We start from the raw sequence: 24609 nt of genomic DNA, 5'->3' as shown, positions 1-24609 counted from the left end.
TCCACACACACACTCTCCCTCACACACTCTCCCACACTCACACTCTCTCCCACACTCACACTCTCTCTCACACACACTCTCTCCCACACACACATTCTCTCCCACACACTCCTACACACTCTCACACACACTCTCACACACACTCTCACACTCTCTCAAACACACTCTCTCAAATGCACTCTCTCAAACACACTCTCTCAAACACACTCTCTCACACACACACTCTCTCCCACACACACTCTCTCCCTCACACACACACTCACACACACTCTCTCACACACACTCTCACACTTACTCTCAAACACTCTCTCACACAATCTCTCACACAATCTCTCACAATCTCTCACACACTCTCTCACACTTACTCTCTCACACTCTCAAACACTCTCTCACACAATCTCTCACACAATCTCTCACAATCTCTCACACACTCTCTCACACACTCTCCCACACACTCTCTCCCACACACACACTCTTTTCCACACACACACTCTCCCACACACACATTCTCTCCCACACACTCTCTCACACTCTCTAACACACACTCTCCCTCACACACTCTCCCACACTCACACTCTCTCCCACACTCACACTCTCTCACACACACATTCTCTCCCACACACTCTCACACACTCTCACACACACTCTCACACACACTCTCTCAAACACACTCTCTCAATCGCACTCTCTCAAACACACTCTCCCACACACACTCTCTCCCACACACACATTCTCTCCCACACACTCTCACACACACTCTCAGACACACTCTCCCACACTCACACTCTCTCCCACACTCACACTCTCTCCCACACACACTCTTTCCCACACACACTCTCTCCCACACACACACTCTCTCCCACACACACATTCTCTCCCACACACTCTCACACACACACACTCTCACACACACACTCTCACACACACTCTCACACACACTCTCTCTAACACACACTCTCCCTCACACACTCTCCCACACTCACACTCTCTCCCACACTCACACTCTCTCCCACACACACACTCTCACACACACTCTCTCTAACACACACTCTCCCTCACACACTCTCCCACACTCACATTCTCTCCCACACACACACTCTCTCCCACACACACACTCTCCCACACTCACACTCTCTCCCACACTCACACTCTCTCTCACACACACTCTCTCCCACACACACATTCTCTCCCACACACTCCTACACACTCTCACACACACTCTCACACACACTCTCACACTCTCTCAAACACACTCTCTCAAACGCACTCTCTCAAACACACTCTCTCAAACACACTCTCTCACACACACACTCTCTCCCACACACACTCTCTCCCTCACACACACACTCACACACACTCTCTCACACACACTCTCACACTTACTCTCAAACACTCTCTCACACAATCTCTCACACAATCTCTCACAATCTCTCACACACTCTCTCACACTTACTCTCTCACACTCTCAAACACTCTCTCACACAATCTCTCACACAATCTCTCACAATCTCTCACACACTCTCTCACACACTCTCCCACACACTCTCTCCCACACACACACTCTTTTCCACACACACACTCTCCCACACACACATTCTCTCCCACACACTCTCTCACACTCTCTAACACACACTCTCCCTCACACACTCTCCCACACTCACACTCTCTCCCACACTCACACTCTCTCACACACACATTCTCTCCCACACACTCTCACACACTCTCACACACACTCTCACACACACTCTCTCAAACACACTCTCTCAATCGCACTCTCTCAAACACACTCTCCCACACACACTCTCTCCCACACACACATTCTCTCCCACACACTCTCACACACACTCTCAGACACACTCTCCCACACTCACACTCTCTCCCACACTCACACTCTCTCCCACACACACTCTTTCCCACACACACTCTCTCCCACACACACACTCTCTCCCACACACACATTCTCTCCCACACACTCTCACACACACACACTCTCACACACACACTCTCACACACACTCTCACACACACTCTCTCTAACACACACTCTCCCTCACACACTCTCCCACACTCACACTCTCTCCCACACTCACACTCTCTCCCACACACACACTCTCACACACACTCTCTCTAACACACACTCTCCCTCACACACTCTCCCACACTCACATTCTCTCCCACACACACACTCTCTCCCACACACACACTCTCCCACACACACACTCTCTCCCACGCACACACTCTCTCCCACGCACACACTCTCTCCCTCGCATACACTCTCTCTCACACACACTCTCACATGCACTTTCATACACACTCTCTCACACACCCTCTCTCATACAACCTCTCTCACACACTCTCTCTCACATACATGAACTCTCTCACACACCCTCTCTCACACACCCTCTCTCACACACCCTCTCTCACACACCCTCTCTCACACACTCTCTCCCATGCACACTCTCTCCCACGCACACACTCTCTCCCACGCACACACTCTCTCCCACACACACACTCTCACACACACTCTCTCACACACTCTCTCTCACACGCACGCTCTCTCACGCACATGCACTCTCATTCTCTCACACACACGCACTCTCATTCTCACACACACACGCACTCTCTCACGCACTCTCATTCTCACACATACACGCACTCTCTCACGCACTCTAATTTTCTCACGCACGCACTCTCTTACGCACTCTCTCACGCACTCTCTCACGCACTCTCTCTCACGCACTCTCTCTCACGCACTCTCTCTCTCACGCACTCTCTCTCACGCACTCTCTCTCTCACGCACTCTCTCACGCCCTCTCTCTCTCACGCCCTCTCTCTCTCACGCCCTCTCTCTCTCACGCCCTCTCTCTCACGCTCTCTCTCTCACGCCCTCTCTCTCACGCCCTCTCTCTCACGCCCTCTCTCTCACGCACTCTCTCTCTCACGCACTCACTCTCTCACGCTCTCTCTCTCTCACGCTCTCTCTCTCACGCACTCTCTCACACACACGCACCCTCTCTCTCACACCCACACTCTCTCTCACACCCACACTCTCTCTCACACCCACACTCACTCTCTCACACCCACACTCTCTCACACCCACACTCTCTCTCTCTCTCTCTCTCTCACTCCCACGCGCCCACTCTCTCACTCCCACGCGCCCACTCTCTCACTCCCACGCGCCCACTCTCTCACTCCCACGCGCCCACTCTCTCACTCCCACGCGTACTCACTCTCTCTCGCACACGCACGTGCACTCTCTCAATCAATCACATCCATGACTGGTCAGGAAATTCTGAAACGCAACAAACTATATTGTGGTTATAAGGGTAAAAAGGAGACAGCAGGTCCTACAAGCACCATTGATTCATTTTGGACAATATCTTGTGAAATATTCCCTCCTGTGTTGGTTTGGATAGATTCTTTTGTCGGCTCTTCTGCAAATGAGTGCCATCCATTCCTTAGAAACAAACCCTTCCCACAAGGAGAGCTGGGATTGAGAGATGTGTTCCAACTCATTTACAGCAAGCATGGTCTCATCCTGTCGTGGAATGTGAGTCACGGAGAAGCAGTTGGGGGCCCAAGGGCACTCGTGAGTGGGAGAGCAGACACTCAGGATGCCATTTCATGGCCAGGATGTTTCGACCCGTGAAAGGAAGTGACGAAGCAGAAGATGGGCTGCAACCGAGTGATCAGATGGAACTGGGCTCCAAGCACTGAGACGCGGCTCTCTCCACAAAATGAAATGGGATGTGAGGCATCTGCGTCATCTGGCTGTGCACTGAGGACAGACGCTGGCGAGTCTCAGTCGGTGACAGCCAGAGCAAGACCTAGAAGTAACGTATTTGGTTAAGATTTTATTCTATACTTTGAACTACATAGGTATCTCACCTTTTGTGCGCATATTAATTTCCTTTGTGCGCTGGTTGCAAAATGTACGCACACACGGGGGACTGTGGTCATGGTGTCTTTTTTTCGTGCTTGCTCCCCGTAACGTTAGAACCTGGTTCCCTTCCTACATTTAACATCTGTACAGAGCTGCCTGTATTATGACCAGCAGTTGAACCCTTCAGAGCAGCACTGTGTCTCCACTCTCCTGGGGTTCATGCCAGTGGCAGCGCCACCATTCTTTATAAGAGAAGTAGCATGCATTGAGAGTTACCTTTATCCACATGTAACATCCTGAAAATGGTATAATCTAGTGACTGACAAACTTGGCACATTTTCTGTGCAATACATTTTCTCAATGGACTTTATTCCAAATTAAATCAATTAAATTGAGCATGAAACAGGGTCTTCAGCTGAACACAGCTGAATTTGTTTCACATTGTTCATTCAAGGGCACGTGGAATAAATTGCTAATGGCACAGAAATCTTGGTCCCAGAACCTGAGTGACTTTACTATTTCTTTATTTGATGAATATCTTACCGTCCACCCTTGATTGTCCTGAGCTGAGGAGGTAGTCAAAGAGTTAATGAAGTTGAGAGGCAACCCTTGAGCTGAGAGGTGGTGTGTTGGAGATCTCCAGGACTAGGAGAGGGGATGGAAGGATGGGGAAAGTGTGATCGAAATGCAAGAATGGGTGAAAAAGTAAGGAGAGCAAGAAGCAGGCAAGATACTGGGGCGAGAACTGCTAAAGGTAACAGAATATCTAGTCAACAGCAGCAGGAGAGGTAAGGCTGAGAACAAAAAAAATCTCATATTTTCTTATGGATATAGGCCATTCAGCCCATCAGGTCAGTGTTGGTTCTCAAAACAATTGCACTAAATCCATCCCCCGCCCCCCCCCAACTTATACTGCTGCAACTAATTCTCTTTCACCTGCCCATCAGCTCCACCCAGGTTCTCCTGCCACCTACAAACAGTAGATGCAAGTTAGCCAGCTAACTATCAACAAATGTTTAGGATATGAGGTGAAAGTGGAAGAGGAATCCAACGCAGACACAGGAAATTGTGCAAGCCCCACGTGGTCAGCACAGGAGGTCAGGACTGAACCTGGATGGCTGGACTTGAGAGGCGGCAGCACTAACTGTTGTACCAATGAAGAGAATTATTGCAGGATTTTTGATTCCAGCCTATAACTTAGCCCTAGGTACCCATTCTTCTGCGAAAAATTTTCAGCTAATAATTTTTCATTTTCTTCTTGATTTATCTAAAATTCATAAGCCCAGCATATCAATTAATTTCAGAGCGGCGTAGTTACCAGATTTTAGAAATCTTACATTGCACATGGGATAATATGTATTCACATTAAAATTCAGTGCTTCCAGGTGCATTGTATGGTCACAGTCTTACATGATTGACTACCCTTAATGCTACCATTCTCCAGCTGTTGTAAGGGAGAAAAATTGAGACATTAGCAGACACTTTAATGCACAATTGAGAATGAAGGAGGAAGGAAAATAAAATGCAATTGTGCAGGTATATATCTCTTTTAATGTGATGAGTTGTATTTGAAGAGAGCACAGGAGAAGGTGTCCCAGACTGCTCTAACAATCCGAAGATCCAAGTTCAAATCCCACCATGAGCATTGCCTAATTTAATAGTTCAGTGATTCAATGGATGAAAATTTGTGACAGTGGCACAGTGTAAGAGAATGCATTGAATTGACATACAATGTAGAGAAAGATGTTTACTGTATTATAGCATGAATGAAATACATGTCTGCAAAAAAATCAGAGCAGGGTATCAGGGAGAGCTTGGGTAGCTTGATGTATCTGACCAGTAAGCAGTGGGATGTTTTTGTCTCTCACTGCACAATGAGACTAGAGGTAACTGGAATCTTTCTCCACAGGCAGCTGCTGAAGAGTGAACTTGGCCCTTTCATTACTGACTATTTCCAGGTAAATAGAATTGGATTGAAGATTAAACACTTGCTTTATGCATTTCACTATATGCAAATTATATGAATCCTTTGGTTGGTTTTACAATATTAACTAACTTCCAAACATTCAAATCATTTGATTTTCAAGCAACACTTTAATTTAGATTCTATTAGTTGGTACATACACTCAAATTTGTATATGAATCCCCATTTCTTTGGTATCCAAAGGTTTGAAAGGCCAGGCTGACCTGCTGACACTAATTGTCCCGATGAACTCCCTCATCCACTCATCCCTTCCCACTAATCGCCCTCTTGTCACCTTCCCCTGTGGCTGGAGGAAGTGCCACACTTGGGCCCATACCTCCTCCCTCACCACCATTTGGTGCCTCAAACAGTTCTTCCAAATGAAGCAACACCTCCCTTGTGAATCTGTGGGAGTCATCTGCTACATTCGGTGCTCCCATTGTGGCTTTCTCTGTGTCAGAGAGGCAAGATGCAGACTGGGTGATCGCTTCACTGAGCACCCTTGCATCAATGACAGGAATCTCCCAGTGGACAACCATTTCAATTCTGCGCCCCACTCGCGCACTGACATGTGTGTCCATGGCCTCGTGTCAGCTGCCAACCAAGACCACCCATAAATTGGAGGAGCAACACCTAAAATTCCGACTGGACACTCTTCAACTGGATGGCATTAACATGGATTTCTCTGGTTTTTGCTAGACCACTCCACAACCTCCCACTCTTCCCTACCCCTCTACTTTCCTCCAGCTCTCCATCCCCTTTCATCTCCATTCACAGAACTATCCCCCTCTCCTTATTTGCTGATGTGCCCTTCCTCCCTTATCCACTATTACTTCCTGCCTGTGGGACTGAGCTCATCCCCTGGTGCTCTCTCCCCTCCCCCTCCCCCACCACCACCATTTTGTTCAGGCACCTGCCTACATTTTGCTCATACCTTGATGAAGGGCTCAAGCCCGAAATGTTGATTATGTATCTTTGCTATATTAAGTACACTGTTGACTTGTTGAGTTTATTCAACATTGTGTTTTCACTGCTGACCCTCAATAACTGGTACAATCTACTCTCCACCTGAGTAACATTTGCCTCTAATTACATTCCACATTACACAAAATTGAAATTCTTTAGGTGTTTCTGAATATTTGAGGGACCTTGCTGCATTGATTTGGATTAAAATAATTAATTAATTGGCTGATACTTCGAGGAAACCGTGTCAAATGGACCAATACAATGATAAAATCATATTGATCTGCATTTTATAGTGCCTTTTACACCTGCAGGACATCACAAAGTGTTTTAATGATGGTGAAGTATCTTTGAAGTGTAGTCCCTTTTGTATTTTATATTCTGCATTTCTGAAGAAGGAATGTGGTGGTTGTATGTATATTTCGGCGTTGTAAGTTGAGTCGTGAAACCCAAAAAAATCTCTCAAAAAATGAGGGTCGACTTGTATGCTCGATTATATTTTTGAGACCTTACATCCAGCTCAAAATCCAATCCACACTGATCCAGCGTACAAGTCGACCCTTGAACAACCGATTCAACATATAAGTCGAAACTTGAAAAACAAAATAAAACCCGACTGTGACAGATTTTCATTGAGATTTTTTTATTGAAAACAACCACACATTTAGAACCCTTCAAAATCACTCTCGCTATCATCCATACTCCCACTGTTTAAACAATCATCATACGGGTCCCAGTCTGTATCTGATGAAGCAGTTTTAGCTTCTTCTACAGTGTCCCACCATAAATTATTTTCCATGCCATCAATTGCACAAGAGGTATTGCACTTTTTAAACTATTTTATCAGTCTCTACTTTGTCATGTGCCTTGAGCAGGAAGTTCCACAGGACACCAAGTGATGCAGCACGCATTGCCCCGCCTTTTGTAAATGGCTTTTCTGCACTCGACATCCATGTATTCCAATCCTCGCGGACATGGTCTTTGAATGGCTTGTTCAGCAGACACATCAAGAGGTTGCAATATAGACGTCAGACTACCCAGGAATACAGCCGTGTAATATTGTATAGTGCTAATCTACTTTTAATCTTCTCAGTTAAATCACTACAAAACATCTCAGACAGCAAACTCCATTCTTTGCGTGAACTCTCGGCTACCTGTTCCACACATGATCCATAGTTTTACACCATTTTCATCCATCCATCCTTTTTCATGAAAATGTACAAAAATACCTGCAGGGAATTTCATTTTTGGTTTAATTTTGCATTTGAAGATTACCATGGGTCTTAACTTTGTTCTGTTGGCCATGCATTTTTGTGGCCTGTACTTATGGTTTGCACAGATATAATACCTTGACATTCCACCATTCTATTGCCTATCATGGGAGTTTTTGTCAATGTTTCCAATATTTGCCAATGCAAACTTGTGTTTCTGCAGGTTACGTATAATAAATAGGTGAAAACTTACAACTTTATGATCAAGATCTTTTGGTAGTTGCTGTGCAATTTTTGTTTTTTGGGGTAATACCAGATTTTTCCTGTTCATGAAACGATTGCACCAGGCTACTGTAGCCTCAATCATCATTGCGTTTAAGGTGCAACTTGACCCACTGCAGTGCAAATGTTCCTATTTTATTTTGGGTGACTAGCAATCTTGCCTCTGTTCACGTACCCATTCTGCAATGTGATTTTCCAACTCTGGCCAATAAGTGATTCCTTTTCTCAAAGAACGTTGCCTTTTTGGTCTTCATCTTAAAGTCTCTTCTTTCTTCCTCCATTTTCTTAACAATTTCTCATACACATCAAATTTTCTCGCAGCAGTGCAATTGTCGGTTTTCTTGGCCATTTCCATCACTTTCAACAGAAGTTTGCTTCATATTTTTGTCGTGTGCTGCATTGTGTCGATGGACCCTCCATGACAGCAATAACCTCCAGCCAATGTCCAGCAGATCAGTCCACACGATCTATGGGGTTTGACGTATACACCAGTCAATGGCCCATCTCAGGCATTGTGAGCTTTTGGGGCCGACTTATACGCCAGTCAATGGGGCACCTCAGGCAGCTAGAAAATAGGGGTCAACTTATACACCGGATATACCATAAAAACCCTTAAAATGAGCCAAAATATACGATGGATTGAAAATATGTTCTCAACAGTGATACAATCGTGATACTCAGATAATGAAACAGAGGCATAAATCAAAGAGATTAAGAAGCCAACCTCAGGCTTAACCTGTACTAATTAGTTTATGATCCCAGAAAGATTATATCGGGAAAAGAAAAGTTTGCAACTTTAAGTATTCTTTAAATCCGATGAACTTGGGATCTCTTCAGTTTTGTAAATCATTTGCTCTTGTTATTCATGATAGGCAAGTTGTTATTAAGTTTGCTTAACATTGCTTTTTGCACTGTTTCATTGGAGCTGTGAGAGTGAGAGGTTGCTTGAAAGACAGACCTACCATTCTGCAGGCCACCCAGAGGCTGAGACCTTTTCTTTTGTTGAGAGGGACTCCTGTTCTCCTGATCTGGGTGAGTGTAATGTAGGGCATTTGGAGTCCAACCAACAAACAACAAGGTAGAGAGAGTTATGTAAGTAACAAGTTCAATGGGTCCAAGAAGCAATGCATTTGGACACAGATTAGTCGTAACAAAGTCTTTATTTGTCTGCAAAGGAAATTTGCCACAGGGAATCACACTCATGCGCACAATCACACAAGTTACATAGAACAGCTGCATCCGACAACTAAACAAGTAATAAGTACAAACTGTGCTATATTTCTTTTTTCTTCTTCTTTGGCTTGGCTTCGCGGACGAAGATTTATGGAGGGGGTAAATGTCCACGTCAGCTGCAGGCTCGTTTGTGGCTGACAAGTCCGATGCGGGACAGGCAGACACGGTTGCAGCGGTTGCAGGGGAAAATTGGTGGGTTGGGGTTGGGTGTTGGGTTTTTCCTCCTTTGCCTTTTGTCAGTAGAGCACACATGTCAAACTCTGGCCCGCGGGCCAAATTTGGCTCACGATATAATTATATTTGGCCCGCAAGATCATATCAAAAATGTATTAGAGGTGGCTCATGCACAGTAACTGCTGTGTCCCAGGGTGAGAGAGAGAGAAAAATCCTGGTCCTTGAAAAGTAGTGGTGGGTGGTTTTATAAACACGCTGTTGTGTCCCCCCGCCCACCCCCCCACCACAGCGCGGCCTGGCCGGTGTCAGGGGAAGCCAAGGCCGCTTCCCAGTGCCCGGAACCCCAGTGGCACAGCGTTTCTTGGAGCTGCAGATGTAGTCGGGACGCCGGAGGGAAGATTGGGGCTCCCCGTCGGGCGATGGGGGCACCGGCCGCCCTGCGCCTTCCCACCGGATCAGCGGTGGGTGCCCGGAGTACACGTGGAGAGCGAGGCTGGTCGGGCAGGTAGGGTGGAACCCCCCGTCAATCTTGGGAGTGGCGTGGGCTGGATCGAGATTAGCCGCGCTCACCTGCTCCTCCACCGCTGACCGGGATCCCAGCGTGGTCCTGAGCGCGGAGACTGCCCTGGAAAGGTCCTGGGACACCGGCACGGAAAGAAAAGGGGGTCCGGGAGAAACTCAGCAGGTCAAGGGGGGTCCGGGAGAAACTCAGCAGCTCAAGGGGGAGGGGTCCAGGAGAAACTCAGAAGGTCAAGAGGAGGGGGTCCGGGAGAAACTCAGCAGGTCAAGGGGGTCCGGGAGAAACTCAGCAGGTCAAGGGAGGTCCAGGAGAAACCTAGCAGGTCAAGGGGGGTCCGGCAGAAACTCAGCAGGTCAAGGGGGTTCCGGGAGAAGCTCAGCAGGTCAAGGGAAGTCCGGGAGAAACTCAGCAGGTCAAGGGGGGTCCGGGAGAAACTCAGCAGGTCAAGGGGGGTCCGGGAGAAACTCAGCAGGTCAAGGGGGGTCCGGGAGAAACTCAGCAGGTCAAGGGGGGTCCGGCAGAAACTCAGCAGGTCAAGGGGGGTCCGGGAGAAACTCAGCAGGTCAAGGGGGGTCCGGCAGAAACTCAGGGGGGCCTGACCTCGCCAGGACCGTTGCCCACTCCCCCTCCCTGCCACAGGCTGACCCGCGACTCACGGTGACGGGGCTGCTGATCCGCCGAGATGCCGCCCTGCAGCGAGAGCCGATGCCCCCGCACTGTCGTTGTCCAACCCGATCGCCCGCAAACCCCGCCTTCCCGCACACAGGCCTGAGTAAAAATTATGAACTTTAATCTCAGGATAAAACGATCTTCCAATAGTTTCATGTCACAGTGATAAATATATTCCTGGTTAAAAATGGTCCTGCACCTGGATACAAGCACATTAGGCATAAAACTTGAAAAGTATGTAAATCAAAGGATATCTGTACCAATGGAAAAAGGGCATGGCAAATAACCCTGCTATTCATGCCCACAATCAGTCACCCATTTGATTGTTTCAGGAATCATGTTATTCTCCCACATTCTCAATAGCCCTCAGATTTTACTATTCGACAGCAACATTTGACAAATCCTCTATCAAGAAATATTATTTATTGAATATTTTATTTTTCATTTGTTAATGCTTCTGGAAAGAGTTTATCCAAAACTATTATTAAACATTTATTTTAATAAGAAAAAGTTTAACATTACATATGTTGAAAGAAGAGAAAACATGCAGATGTTGTTGAAAATTTTCAATAAATATTTAGTTCGGCCCTCGACTTAGTCCAAGTTTTTAATTTTGGCCCTCCGTGAATTTGAGTTTGACACCCCTGGTTTAGAGGAAAGACACAACAGTATCTGCCACCCCGCGACTTGCACAGGAATGATGCCAATATCAATTAAGTAGAAACTCAGTAAAACAATGGTTAATACTGTAGCTAGCTGCTACAAGCTATGGCTCTGCGGGGCCTATAGTGCAGGAGAGGTTATAGCTGTATGCAGGTTAGCTCAGAAAGAACACACTGTTCCCCGAGAGAATGACATGAACCCCATTTGAGTGTAGCTAACAATGAGCTTTATTGGGCTTTTATTCTCAAGATGAGGGGTGTGATCAAAGCCCCCCTCAGTACTGATTGATGCATTTGTGATCCGCTTTCCTTGATAGTGGATAGAGGTAGAAAATGTCTATGAACATCCCAGCTAGTTGGTAGGTGAAAATTTTCAGTACCCTGCCAGTTACGCTGTCAGGGCCTGATGCTTTGCAAGGGTTCACCCTCTTGAATGATGTTCTGACATCACCCTCAGAGACAGATATCACAAGGTTCTCTTCAGGGATTCCAGTAGGCATTGTTTGGTTATTTTCAAAGCCGGTATAGAAGGTGTTCAGCTCATTGAGTAGGAAAGCATCACAGCCATCTATAGTTTTCGCCCTTGCTTTGTAGGCTGTAATTGACTGCACTCCCTGCCAGAGCGGGTGTGTATCTGCCTTTGTTTCTAGTTTTCACCAGAATTGCCTCTTTGCTTCAGAGATGGCCTTCCACAGGTTGTACTTGGACCTTGTAAAGATCCTGATCCGGGCCTTAAACACCCTCGGGCTCACTCTCAGCAGATTGCGAATTTTCTGATTCATCCAGGGCTCCTGGTTGGGGAACACGCAGTATGTCCACGCAGGTCTTAATGAAGTCAGTGACACTTGTTGCATATTCATTAAAGTCTATGGATGAGCCCTTGAATATTTTCCAGTCCACTGATTCAAAGCCGTCGTGCAGAAGCTCCTTCACCTCCCTCGACCACACCTTTGCTGTCTTCACCACTGGTGCTGTGGTCTTCAGTTTTTGCTTGTACGCAAGGAGTAGAAGTACAGCCAGGTGATCAGACTTACCGAAGTGTTGTCGTGGTATGGCTCGGTATGCATTCTTCATTGTGGAGTAACAGTGGTCAAGTGTGTTGACTCCCTTGGTCTCACGTATGACATGTTGATGGTAGTTTGTCAGAGACCTCTTCAGGTTGGCCTGATTGAAGTCTTCCAAGATGATCAGAAAGCATCAGGATGTGCTCTATCATGGGTGCTTATCCATGATAAGTTAATTTCCTTGACATAGTTGTGTCCAATTGGAGGACACTTCATGAAGACTGCTGGATTGTTGCATTCGTCCTTCATTTTGTGAGCTACCCCAAGAGGTTGCCACAATACCACAAAAGCCCTGCTCCTGTTTGTACTGACAATAACCACACCAGCAGTGCGAGTATAAGACAACTTTAATAAACTAATATGTACACTAAGAGGTCTTGTCTCTCTCTGCAAGACGAACCTGGAAGGCTGGACTGTAGCTCTGGACTGCTTTATATACAAGGTCACCGGGGTGACCCCTGGTGACCTAGTGGTGTAATTTCATATCACCACTCTGTTACTAGCACACAACTTGATATTGATTCTCCAGCATTGGCTCCAGCTTGTGACCTGGAGCGGAGCTCAGGCTCATTCCTCAGGGAAAAGAGACCCAGCTGCTCCACGTGTTGGGATTTATACCCTCCTGCTGGTTAGTGGCATGCCCAAAATAGGGCAGGTGATTAACAGAGCAGGAATGACGTGTGTGGTTTTTTTGAAAAGGCTAATTACATGGTGAGTGCTCAGCATGGATGGTCTCGACCTTGATTGACAGATGTGGTGGCTTCCTGCCAGAGAGGTCACATGACCTTCCACACTACAGAGAGAGGTTGGTGTTGGGTGGTTTGCAAGGAATAAGGGCAGAGCAGAGGCAGAAGGGGCCTGGGTTATTTTTCTGGGGCCATGCTGACAATTTGAAATTGGCCATTAGGCCTGACCCCTTCTTCAGTGCAGGTAGAGGAAGGGAGGGTGCAACTGTTAACCCCCAGTCTGAAAAACCTTCATCCAACTGTGTTGTCATAAACACACCAATTACCCGCTCACTAGCATCACTGCAACTATATAAAAAAAATTTAAAGCCAAGACTATGTAAATCCACACCCCAGGCTAGTTTATAATTACAGCATGTTATTTTGCATTGAATGCTAAGTAATCAGACTTCTCCGTCTGTTTATTGGTGGAAGCTCCTGCCTCTTGAGGAGACATATTGCAAGATAGTGAACTCTGGATCTCTGAGATGCCATAGATCAAGCATCTGACCACTGTCCTGTTCATGCACCACTTTTCCCAATGAGAGAGGATCATTTGTTAGAGAGCATGCACAGCGTAGTTGATGTTATTAGAGGCAAGCAGTTGGAATCAAGTATGAGGCTTGAAACACTATAAAGTGTCTGAGGGTGGGCTCAGACGACGGCTGTCTGATTATCAGCAGATGAATGACATGGATGTGTTGAGGTCACAATGTCTGAACCAAGTGCTGGCGGTTGAAGATGACATTATCACAAGAGGACAAGGAGCTTCTTGTGAAATTGATTTCAGCACCTCACTTAATTCTTTATATTGACCTACTGTTCCAATTTTCTTCAAGAGCTTGCCTGGATGTCCAGTGGACATATCTCCTCTCCATCTCCCTCCTCCCTCCAGTCCAGTGTCAGAAAATCTCAAGAGGCACTCTTTTCCATTGCGTCCCAATGCAACATACTTCGACAATCTCCTACATCCAAAACGCAACTTCTCCAAGGGATGCAAGCTGGCTTCATGTGGCAATTTTGGAACCCTACTGGGGTAAGCAGCCACACACTAGTATTGACCATTCTCATCCAGTCAGCAGCCAACACCATGTAGTGAAGTATGTGTAGGTGAATGGAGCATGGCAATGCTTGTGTGCTTGTTTGGGAGGCATCCAATTTAGCTTTGATATTTTTCAAAACATCCCAGTGGGACCTTACAGTTGGAAACAAAGGAGATACAAGATAATGACATAACCACTTAACCAAGCTTTACATTCGAAAACAATTTATTTTTGTCTGTTTAGCACCAGAGTTTCTTTGTCCTGTTGTTCAATCAAATACAATGTGCCATTGTTTCTTTTGTACTGTCTGTGGTCTCTTTCTGAACCAATTAGATGTTTCAGTCTCCTCATAATGTGCCCTGTTTGTGGTTGTTATGTTTGGCAGCACTAACTCCAGACAGTGTAAATCACAGTTATATTGAGATGGCTTGAATTCATTTGTCACCAGCACCAGACTGGGAACTGCAAGGTGCTAGAAAGTGATCCACTATTATTAAATTAGATTATACTTCCCTTCAATGGCAGTCTAAACTTAATTTTCTGCAGTTTATTTAGCATTTTCATTCTCCATTTCAACTGCACAATAACTCCATTTCAACTGCACAATTTCTGTTTGTTGTGATTTCTCTTAGGCAAAGTTCCTTCAGAAGCATCAGAAAGCAAAAAAAAAACAGCCCATGAGGAATTCTGAAACAAATTGCTGGAAGTAACAGATTAGGCAGTATCTGTGCATCATGGTGAACTCATTAACTCCTAACTCCACAGATGCTGCCTGATCTCTGAGTGTATCCAGCACTTTCTGTTTATCCGTTCACTATCTCTTCTGTAAGCTTAGCTCATTCATTTCTGAATGACCCTGTCCTTATCTTAATTTTTTTGGTTTTCTATTTAAAATAATTTTTTTTCATAATATTGTTTGCCTTTTATTTTGTCTTTTAACCTCTTAGTCCCTTTTCCTTTGATTTATTTTCATTCATACCTATTTATGTATCTATTTTGTGGCTTAATTGTTTTCTTTCATCCAATAGAGCTGCTGTCTCACAGGACAATTGATCAGGGTCAATCCTGGCCTCAGGTGTGGACTTCTCCTTCTGATTGTCTGGGTTTCCTCTGGGTTTTCTAGCTTCCTATCACATCCCCTAGAAATGAGTTTGATAAGTTAACTTAACATACCATTTAAACACCATGGGAACTACCAGCGGTGGACCCACGAGCCAGGTAAAGAAGACCTGACCACATGGATGCAGAGGGGAGCTACAGGTTAAGCTGAGACACCAGGACCTGAAGCTTACCATCCTCCTGGCCAATGTACAATCCTTGGAGAACAAATTTGATGGACTCCAAGCCAGACTTCAACATCAGAGAGACATCAGGGAGTGCTTTACAGAAACACAACTAAATGTGGACATTCCAGACATGGCGCTGCATCCCAAGGGCAACGCCCCTCCATCACGTTCATCGAACACTAGTGACTGGAAAAACCAGGGGAGGCGGCGTTGTGTCATCATCAATTCGTTGTGGTGCACAGACATGACGTTTATGTCCCACTCCTGCTCTCCCAACCTGGAACATCTGATGATCAAGTGTCACCCATTCTACCTGCCAAGGGAGTTCACAGCCATCATCCTGGTCACAGTGTACCTTTCGCCCCAGGCTAATGTCAGGCTGGCACTGGAGGGACTGAGCAATGTGATAAACATCCATGATAAAGCACATCCTGATGCTTTCTGATCATCTTGGAAGACTTTAATCAGGCCAACCTGAAGAGGTCTCTGACAAACTACTATCAAAATGTCATACGTGAGACCAAGGGAGTCAACACACTTGACCACTGTTACTCCACAATGAAGAATACATACTGAGCCATACCACGACAACACTTTGGTAAGTCTGATCACCTGGCTGTACTTCTACTCCTTGCGTACAAGCAAAAACTGAAGACCACAGCACCAGTGGTGAAGACAGCAAAGGTGTGGTCGAGGGAGGTGAAGGAGCTTCTGCACGACGGCTTTGAATCAGTGGACTGGAAAATATTCAAGGGCTCATCCATAGACTTTAATGAATATGCAACAAGTGTCACTGACTTCATTAAGACCTGCGTGGACATACTGTGTGTTCCCCAACCAGGAGCCCTGGATGAATCAGAAAATTCGCAATCTGCTGAGAGTGAGCACGAGGGTATTTAAGGCCCGGATCAGGATCTTTACAAGGTCCAAGTACAACCTGTGGAAGGCCATCTCTGAAGCAAAGAGGCAATTCTGGTGAAAACTAGAAACAAAGGCAGATACACACCTGTCATGATAATGAATATGTATGAGATGTACCGGAAGTCACGTGGTATGAGAGAGAGATAAGAACACAAGCAGGAGAACAAAGGAAACAGGAGAATAAAGCTACTGGGAGAAGTTTACCTGATAAAACTTGTGTTTAATGTTTTATTAACTTCACATTTCGGGCCACAAATGTGACATTGGCGACGAGGATGAAAGAAACTTGAAGAAAATTAAAGACTAAACAAGATTACAGAGGATTGCAGACAACTTCAAGGTGATAAGAATTTTCTCTTTGTCTCAGTACTTTTGGGACTGGAATATTTCCTCATGGCTGGGGCAGACGGTGACTTTCTAACACATAGTGGAATTGCTCATTTTGACCCAACGGGTGATGCAAGCACTGTAAGTGTGAAGTGGAAGGCACGGCTGGAAGAATTTGAATCCTACGCCGACAGTCGTGGCCTATTTCTACATACCGGTACAGTTGAACAAAGAGCGCAGAGAAGGGCGTTACTTCTTTTCACTGCAGGATCCGCAGTTTGGGAAACATTTAAGACACTTTTGAATACTGGAAGAAAGGATGAGTACCGGAAAGCGGTAGATGCATTAAATGCACACTATGTAGTGACACCGAATGCTACATTTCAATGCCATTTGTTTCGGAGAACGAGACAAGAAGATGGCCAGACAATTGCTCAGTACGTGACGAGACTACGCCAGCTAGCTGTTGGATGCAATTACATGCCAGCTGATTTGGACAACCAATTATTGGATCAAGTCATACAGCACTGCAGATCAGATAAACTCAGAAGACATCTACTGGAAAGAGGGAGTGAGTTGGAACTCACCGATGCTTTAACCATTGCTGCTGCATTAGAGGCTGTTAAAGGGCAATTTCATACCATGACCCTGAAAGACAACTCAAGCCAGCAAATTAAGAGGCTCTCACATCGCCATAATCAGCCAAGATATACGCCGACACATGACGTGGAGTATTATCGATGTGGAAACCGAGGTCACTTTGGAAAAGACCCATATTGCCCGGCCATAGGCAAAGTTTGCAGAAAGTGTGGAGGTAAGGTCCACTTTGCAAAGAAGTGCAAAAGCAAGTCCAATGCAGACCAGAAGAGGAAGAGTACAACTTCCAAAGGCAAAGCCTGGGGGAAAGGAAAGTATCCTGGAAAGAAAGATACCATTCGCCAGATAGACGGTGACGATGATGATACCCAGGAGGAACAGAGTTGTTACCAACTTACGTTGAATGAAGTACGTCATGAGAAGGTCCCAGTGATCATTGATGGAGTGACAGTGCAGGTCATTGTAGACTCAGGCAGTGACAGTAATGTGATTGATCAACATTTATGGGAGAAGTTGAAAAAGAAAAAGATCATCTGTACCTCAAAGAAGTGTTCCAAGAAACTGTATCCATACACAGCAACCAAGCCATTGCAGACCATTGGATGTTTTACTACAACTGTTGAAGTTGGAGATAAGTACACCGAAGCAGAGTTTATGGTCATAGAAGAGAGGGGAGAACCATTGCTGAGTAGAAGCACAGCGCAAGACCTGGCAATACTTCATATTGGAGCTTGTGTCAATTCAATTCAGTCATACGAGGATATGAAGCAAGAATTCCCCGCAGTCTTCCAAGGAGTAGGAAAGCTGAAAGGTCGACAATTGAAGCTAGCGGTAGATGAAACGGTCAAACCCAAGGCACAACCAATGCGCCAAACTCTGTTCGAACTTCGTGGGAAATTCGAAGCCAAAATTAAAGAATTGATCAAACAAGACATTATTGAACCGGTGGAACATTCGACACAATGGGTCAGTGCCGTAGTGATTGTGCCCAAACCAAAGGGTGACAAAAGACTATGTGTTGACATGAGAATGGCCAATGAAGCTATAATTAGAGAACGACACCCTATACCAACAGTGGAGGAAATACTTCAAGAACTAACTACCAGCAAGGTATTCTCAAAAATTGATCTGAAATGGGGCTATCATCAATTAGAGCTGGATCCAGGTTCCCGAGATGTAACAACATTTGTGACTCACTGTGGATTGTATCGTTACAAGAGACTATCATTTGGAATTAATGCAGCTTCGGAGATCTACCAGTATGAAATCCATCGAGTGATTCAAGGCATTCCTGGAGTTGCCAACATTTCTGACGACATCATAGTCCATGCACCAACGAAGGAAGAGCATGACAAACGGTTGAGGCGTGTACTATCTAGATTACAGGAGGCAGGCCTTACCGTGAATGGAAACAAGTGCAAGTTCGGTGTGTCAGAAATGGACTTCATGGGACACAGACTTACACGGAAAGGACTAAACCCTGCAGAGGCCAAGGTGAAAGCTATTGCAGAGGCACGTGCACCTCAGAACACAACGGAGGTGAGGAGTTTCCTGGGATTGGTCAATTTTTGTGCAAAGTTCTTTCCTAATTTCGCTACAGTGGCAGAACCACTAAGGAAACTAACCAGGAAAGGTGTACCATTTCATTTTGGATCTGAGCAGAAGAAAGCGTTCACAGCGCTGAAGCAAAGCCTGACAGATGCAAAAACTCTTGGATATTATGATCCGGCGGCATCAACCAAAGTCATAGCGGATGCCAGCCCAGTTGGTTTAGGAGCCATGTTGGTCCAGATACATGATGGAGGACCAAGAATCATTGCCTATGCCAGCAGATCGTTATCAGATGTGGAAAGAAGATACTCTCAGACAGAGAAAGAAGCACTCGGACTTGTATGGGCCTGTGAGAGGTTCCATGCATATTTATACGGCATTGAATTTGAACTCATCACAGATCATAAGCCATTAGAGTTGATCTATGCACCTAGATCCAAACCATGTGCCAGAATAGAGAGATGGGTACTCGGACTACAACCCTACAAATATAAAGTAATCCACATAGCAGGGAAAGCAAACATTGCTGATCCGCTGTCCAGATTGGTGAAGGATGGTGGTCCACAATCCAAGTCAGAATTGGGAACAGAAACAGAGAGCTTTGTACGCTTCGTAGCTATTCAGGCGACACCGAAAGCTGTGACTACGAAGGAGGCCGAGAGAGAATCCGAACATGATCCAGAACTCATGGAAGTAAGAGAATGCATACAGAGTGGACAATGGGACAAGTGTACTCACAAGGCTTACATTCCCATTAGAGACGAACTTTGTTGCATCAGACAGTGTGTATTGAGAGGTTGCAGATTGGTGATACCGCAAAGATTGAGACCGAAGATCGTATCCTTAGCGCATGAAGGACACCTAGGCATTGTTGGTACCAAGCAAAACCTCAGGACCAAGGTATGGTGGCCAAGTTGTGATAAAGACGCAGAGAAATTTGTTAAAACTTGTCACGGATGTCAAATCACAAGTAGGAGTAATCCGCCAGAACCGATCCGGAGTACGCAACTTCCGACAGGACCATGGATCATCGTAGCTGTTGATTTTCTTGGACCTTTACCGACGGGTGCATCAATTATGGTAGTGATAGATTACTACAGCAGATACTATGAGTACGTGGTGTTGAAGTCCACAACCACTGAAAAAACAATACAAGCGTTAGCAGAGATATTCGCAAGATATGGATTACCTGTTACATTATACTCTGACAATGGTCCACAATTCATTTCAGAGACATTTACGGATTACATGAGGACCACAGGTATCCACCATCATAAAGTAACTCCGAAATGGCCGCAAGCCAACGGAGAAGTAGAGAGACAAAATCAATCCATTGAAAAATGATTGAGGATTGCACACGCAGAAGGACAAAATTGGCGAGAAGCATTGCTATCTTATGTGGCTGTCTATCAAGCAACGCCTCATGCAACCACTGGAAAAAGTCCTGCAGAAGCATTTTTTGGGAGAAAAATCCGCACAAAAATGCCAGAAATAAAAGAAATCCGAGACGACCAGGAGATGAGGGACCACGATGCTGAAAAGAAAGGTGCAGCAAAGCTGTACACAGATTCGAAACGTGGAGCCAAGTACTCAGACATCATGCCAGGAGATAATGTTCTAGTGAGGCATGAAACTGGTGGTAAGCTAGAAACACCTTATTACCATCAACCCTATACTGTCGTATCCAGAAGTGGCAGTATGGTGACAGTCAAGTCTCCGACTGGAGTCCTGTATAAGAGAAATGTATCAGGTGTAAAAAGGTACCAGTCCAGAGATACATCGAGCGATGAGGTTGAAAGGCCAATACGAGATGCTGAAACTGAGAGACCTGATGATGTTCCAGAGGCAGTTACCAGCACTCCTGATGAAGAGACTAGAGCGCCAGAAACACCCGAAGCCGTGGCGAGCAGTATTTCCGACGCTGAGAGTGAACAACCGAGAAGCGACGACAATATCGCAGGCAGGCCGAAACGAAACCGGAAAGTGCCCAAACGATACGAAGACTTTGTGCCATAGTTTTAATAAGAACTTTGGGACAGTATTTTAATCTTATATCATAAAATGCATGTATGAGTGCTGTAGGAAGTAAACTTTATGTAGTTGAGTTATAGTATTACCATTAGTTACGATGTTTGTATGTTTCCGAGGGATATTGGTAAGTGAAGGTAAAGTTTATTTCTGATTAAAGGAGGGATGTCATGATAATGAATATGTATGAGATGTACCGGAAGTCACGTGGTATGAGAGAGAGATAAGAACACAAGCAGGAGAACAAAGGAAACGGAAGAATAAAGACACTCAGAAGTTTACCTGATAAAACTTGTGTTTAATGTTTTATTAACTTCACATTTCGGGCCACAAATGTGACAACACCAGCTCTGGCAGGGAGTGCAGTCAATTACAGCCTATAAAGCAAGGGCGAAAACTATAGATGGCTGTGATGCTTTCCTACTCAATGAGCTGAACACCTTCTATGCCGGCTTTGAAAATAACCAAACAATGCCTACTGGAATCCCTGAAGAGAACCTTGTGATATCTGTCTCTGAGGGTGATGTCAGAACATCATTCAAGAGGGTGAACCCTTGCAAAGCATCAGTCCTTGACAGCGTAACTGGCAGGGTACTGAAAATTTTCACCTCCCAACTAGCTGGGATGTTCATGGACATTTTCAACCTCTCATTGCTGCTGTCTGAGGTTCCCACCTGCTTCAAAAGGGCATCAATCATCCCAGTACCCAAGAAGAGTAGCGTGGGCTGCCTCATCTTTTACTGTGATAAAATGCTGGTCGTGACCAGAATTAACCTAAGTAAAAATCAGGACCCACTGTATTTTGCCCCTCATCACAATCGCTCACAGAAGATGCAATATCGCTGACTCTCCACTCTGCTACGAATTGCCTCGAAAACAGCAATTCCTTCATACGGCTGCTCTTCATCGACTACAGCTCAGCCTTCAATACCATTATTCACTCAGTGCTGGTCAAGAAGCTACAAACTCTCGGCCACTGTACCCTCCTCTGCCAATAGATCCTTAACTTTTTTATCAAAAGACCGCAGTCAGTACGAATTGGAAACAATGTCTCCTCCTCACTGATTATCAACACAGGTGCACCCCAAGGATACGTGCTTAGCCCACTGCTCTACTCATTATACCCATTATTGTGTGGCCAGTCACAATTACAATGTTATTTACAAGTTCGCTGATGACACCACAGTTCTCGGCAGAATCACAAATGGCAACGAAGAAGCGTATAGGAGGGAGATAGATCAGCTCATTGAATGGTGTAATGACAACAACCTTGTGCTCAATATCAGAAAATCCAAGGAGATGATTGTGGACTTCAGGAGGAAGTCAGGGAAACACGACCCAGTTCTCATCGAGGGCTCAGTAGTGGAGAGGGTCAAGAACTTCAAATTCCTTGGTGTCAACATCTCTGGGGATTTGTCCTGGGGCCTCCACATTGATGCAATCACAAAGAAGGCTCAACAGAGGCTATACTTTATGAGGTATCTGAGGAGACTCTTGTAAACTTCTACAGGAGTACTGTGGAGACCATTCTGGCTGATTGCATCATTGCCTATTATGGAGGCACCAACTCTCAGGGCAAGAATAAACTCCAGAGAGTTGTTGGCCTGTCACATCACAGGCACCAAACTTCACTCTATCAAGGACATCTACAAGAGGCAGTGTCTTAAAAAAGCAGCCTCAATCCTCAAAGGCCCCCACCACCCAGGCCATGCCCTCTTCACTCTGCTACCATCAGGGAAAAGTACAGGAGCCTATAGACCAGCACTCAGCACCGCAAGGACAGCTTCTTCCCCACTGCCATCAGATTCCTGAATAATCAATGAACCAAAGACACGGCCTAATTTTCGAGCACTCTTTATTTTTTATAGTAATGTTGTAAGATGGCTATAATATGAATGTTTGCTCTATGACGCTGCCGCAAAACACCAAATTTCATGACTTGTTCGTGACAATAAATTCTGATTCTAATTGTTTATAAAAATGGCGGCACTGCTGAAGCTGCTATAACAGCACCATTTCCATCAGTGCTGACCCATGGAAAACGATAAACGGAGACACAGTGCTCCCGCGGGGTCCAAACGCCCAGTCCGACAGATGTGTACAGGCTTTAAAAGGCCTGAAAATGGTGGTTTTATTTAAAAATTCTGTTACTGTCTGTGCTCAAGATGACAGGGCCTATGATCGACAGTAGCCATGAGGGGTTGCAGACTCAGGGAAGCAGAGGACAAGCATAGGATACAGGGAGAACACCCCCATTTTAGAAGAAGAAGCAGAGGATACAACCTATAGGACAGTGTCCACAGGGGCAGATCAGTGAGAGTTTCTGTGGCTGAAGAACACACAGGCTGTTGCTGTCTTGAGGCAAGGAACCTGCGCAGGCTGCTGTCGACTGCGGTCAAGGGATTCACATTGGGCAGTGAACTGATGGTGGATGCAGTTGACGGATTCACACCAGGCTGCAGGCTGCTGGAGATTGGCTGGAGACTGGCTGAAGGGGTACCAGTTATTGGAACCAGGATGTGAGAGGGTGTCAAGGACGCTAAAGGTTTACTTATCGTGTCAGAGGTTCAGATCTAGAGCTTGGGCTGCTGATGGCTTGGACTGGACTCTGTATGGCTATGGAGGTTGCACAGCGCTGGAGGTGAATCCACACGGGGACTCGGTAGCTCTGAGGGACTCTATTTTGCTTCACTTTCTCTAACTGTAAGAGGCGCTTCAGGCAATTTCTGCTGGTGGCGAATCTGTCTGCCTCACAGCCGATGAAAGCAAATTCTATGTAATATTGCACTGTTTTTATTACATAACAATAAATGAATCTTGAATCTAACCACTGTCATTTGTAGTTTATGAGTACATGAGTGGTTGAATATAGGAATGTGGGGTTAATAAATTGCATTTAATGTAGGATGAGCATAAGTAGTTGCTTAATGGACAGCACAGATGTGATAGGTCGAAGGATCAATTCCTGAGCTGCATGACTAGATTACTTCTGAAATCGTTTTGACCTCATGATTAATTATTGTCCATTTTTTATTTAATCTTCAAATAACTGCTAACTTTTTATCTTGTTCATGTCCCTTCGTTCCTTCCTCATTTCCTCAATAGCCTTTCTCAATAGTCTTTGTACTGCACACCCCACTATCATTTAGAAATGCACCACAATAACAGGCCCTTTTGGCCCACGAACCAGTGCCACTAATTACACCCAATTGACTTATAACCTTCGTATGTCTTTGAAGGGTGGGAGGAAACCCAAGCACCTGGAGGAAGCCTACGTAGATGGACAGAATGTACAAACTTCTTACAGATAGCACCGGCTTTGAACTCGATTCACCAGCGCTGTAACAATTTTGCACTAACCGCTATGCTAACTGTGCCGCCCCAATCTTAAATATTATTATTTCCTTTTTTTTTTAAACTTTATTTAAGATTTTATAACATGAATAACATATAGGATTACATTAGAAAAAATTAAGAATAAAATAATAAAATTACAATACAGTATCAG

General features: G+C 45.3%; 1 protein-coding gene across 6 annotated transcripts in view; it reads left to right on the top strand.

The window, feature by feature from the left end:
- Positions 1-24609, top strand: part of LOC138741764 (proline-rich protein 5-like) — a 162767-nt gene that overhangs the window by 99557 nt on the left and 38601 nt on the right. For 5 of the 6 annotated variants that reach the window (XM_069896054.1, XM_069896058.1, XM_069896072.1 and 2 more), the window contains one exon: positions 5792-5840. In XM_069896054.1, coding sequence (XP_069752155.1) covers positions 5792-5840 — 49 coding nt within the window. Of the gene's footprint in view, positions 1-5791; positions 5841-13812; positions 14385-24609 lie in introns of those variants that run through there. The other variant, XM_069896075.1, reaches the window with a different exon arrangement.

Source organism: Narcine bancroftii, chromosome 1 (assembly GCF_036971445.1).
Source record: "Narcine bancroftii isolate sNarBan1 chromosome 1, sNarBan1.hap1, whole genome shotgun sequence".
Classification (NCBI taxonomy): Eukaryota; Metazoa; Chordata; class Chondrichthyes; order Torpediniformes; family Narcinidae; genus Narcine; species Narcine bancroftii.
The sequence above is the reverse complement of the archived record's forward strand: the minus strand, read 5'-3'. Positions and strand labels throughout refer to the sequence as shown.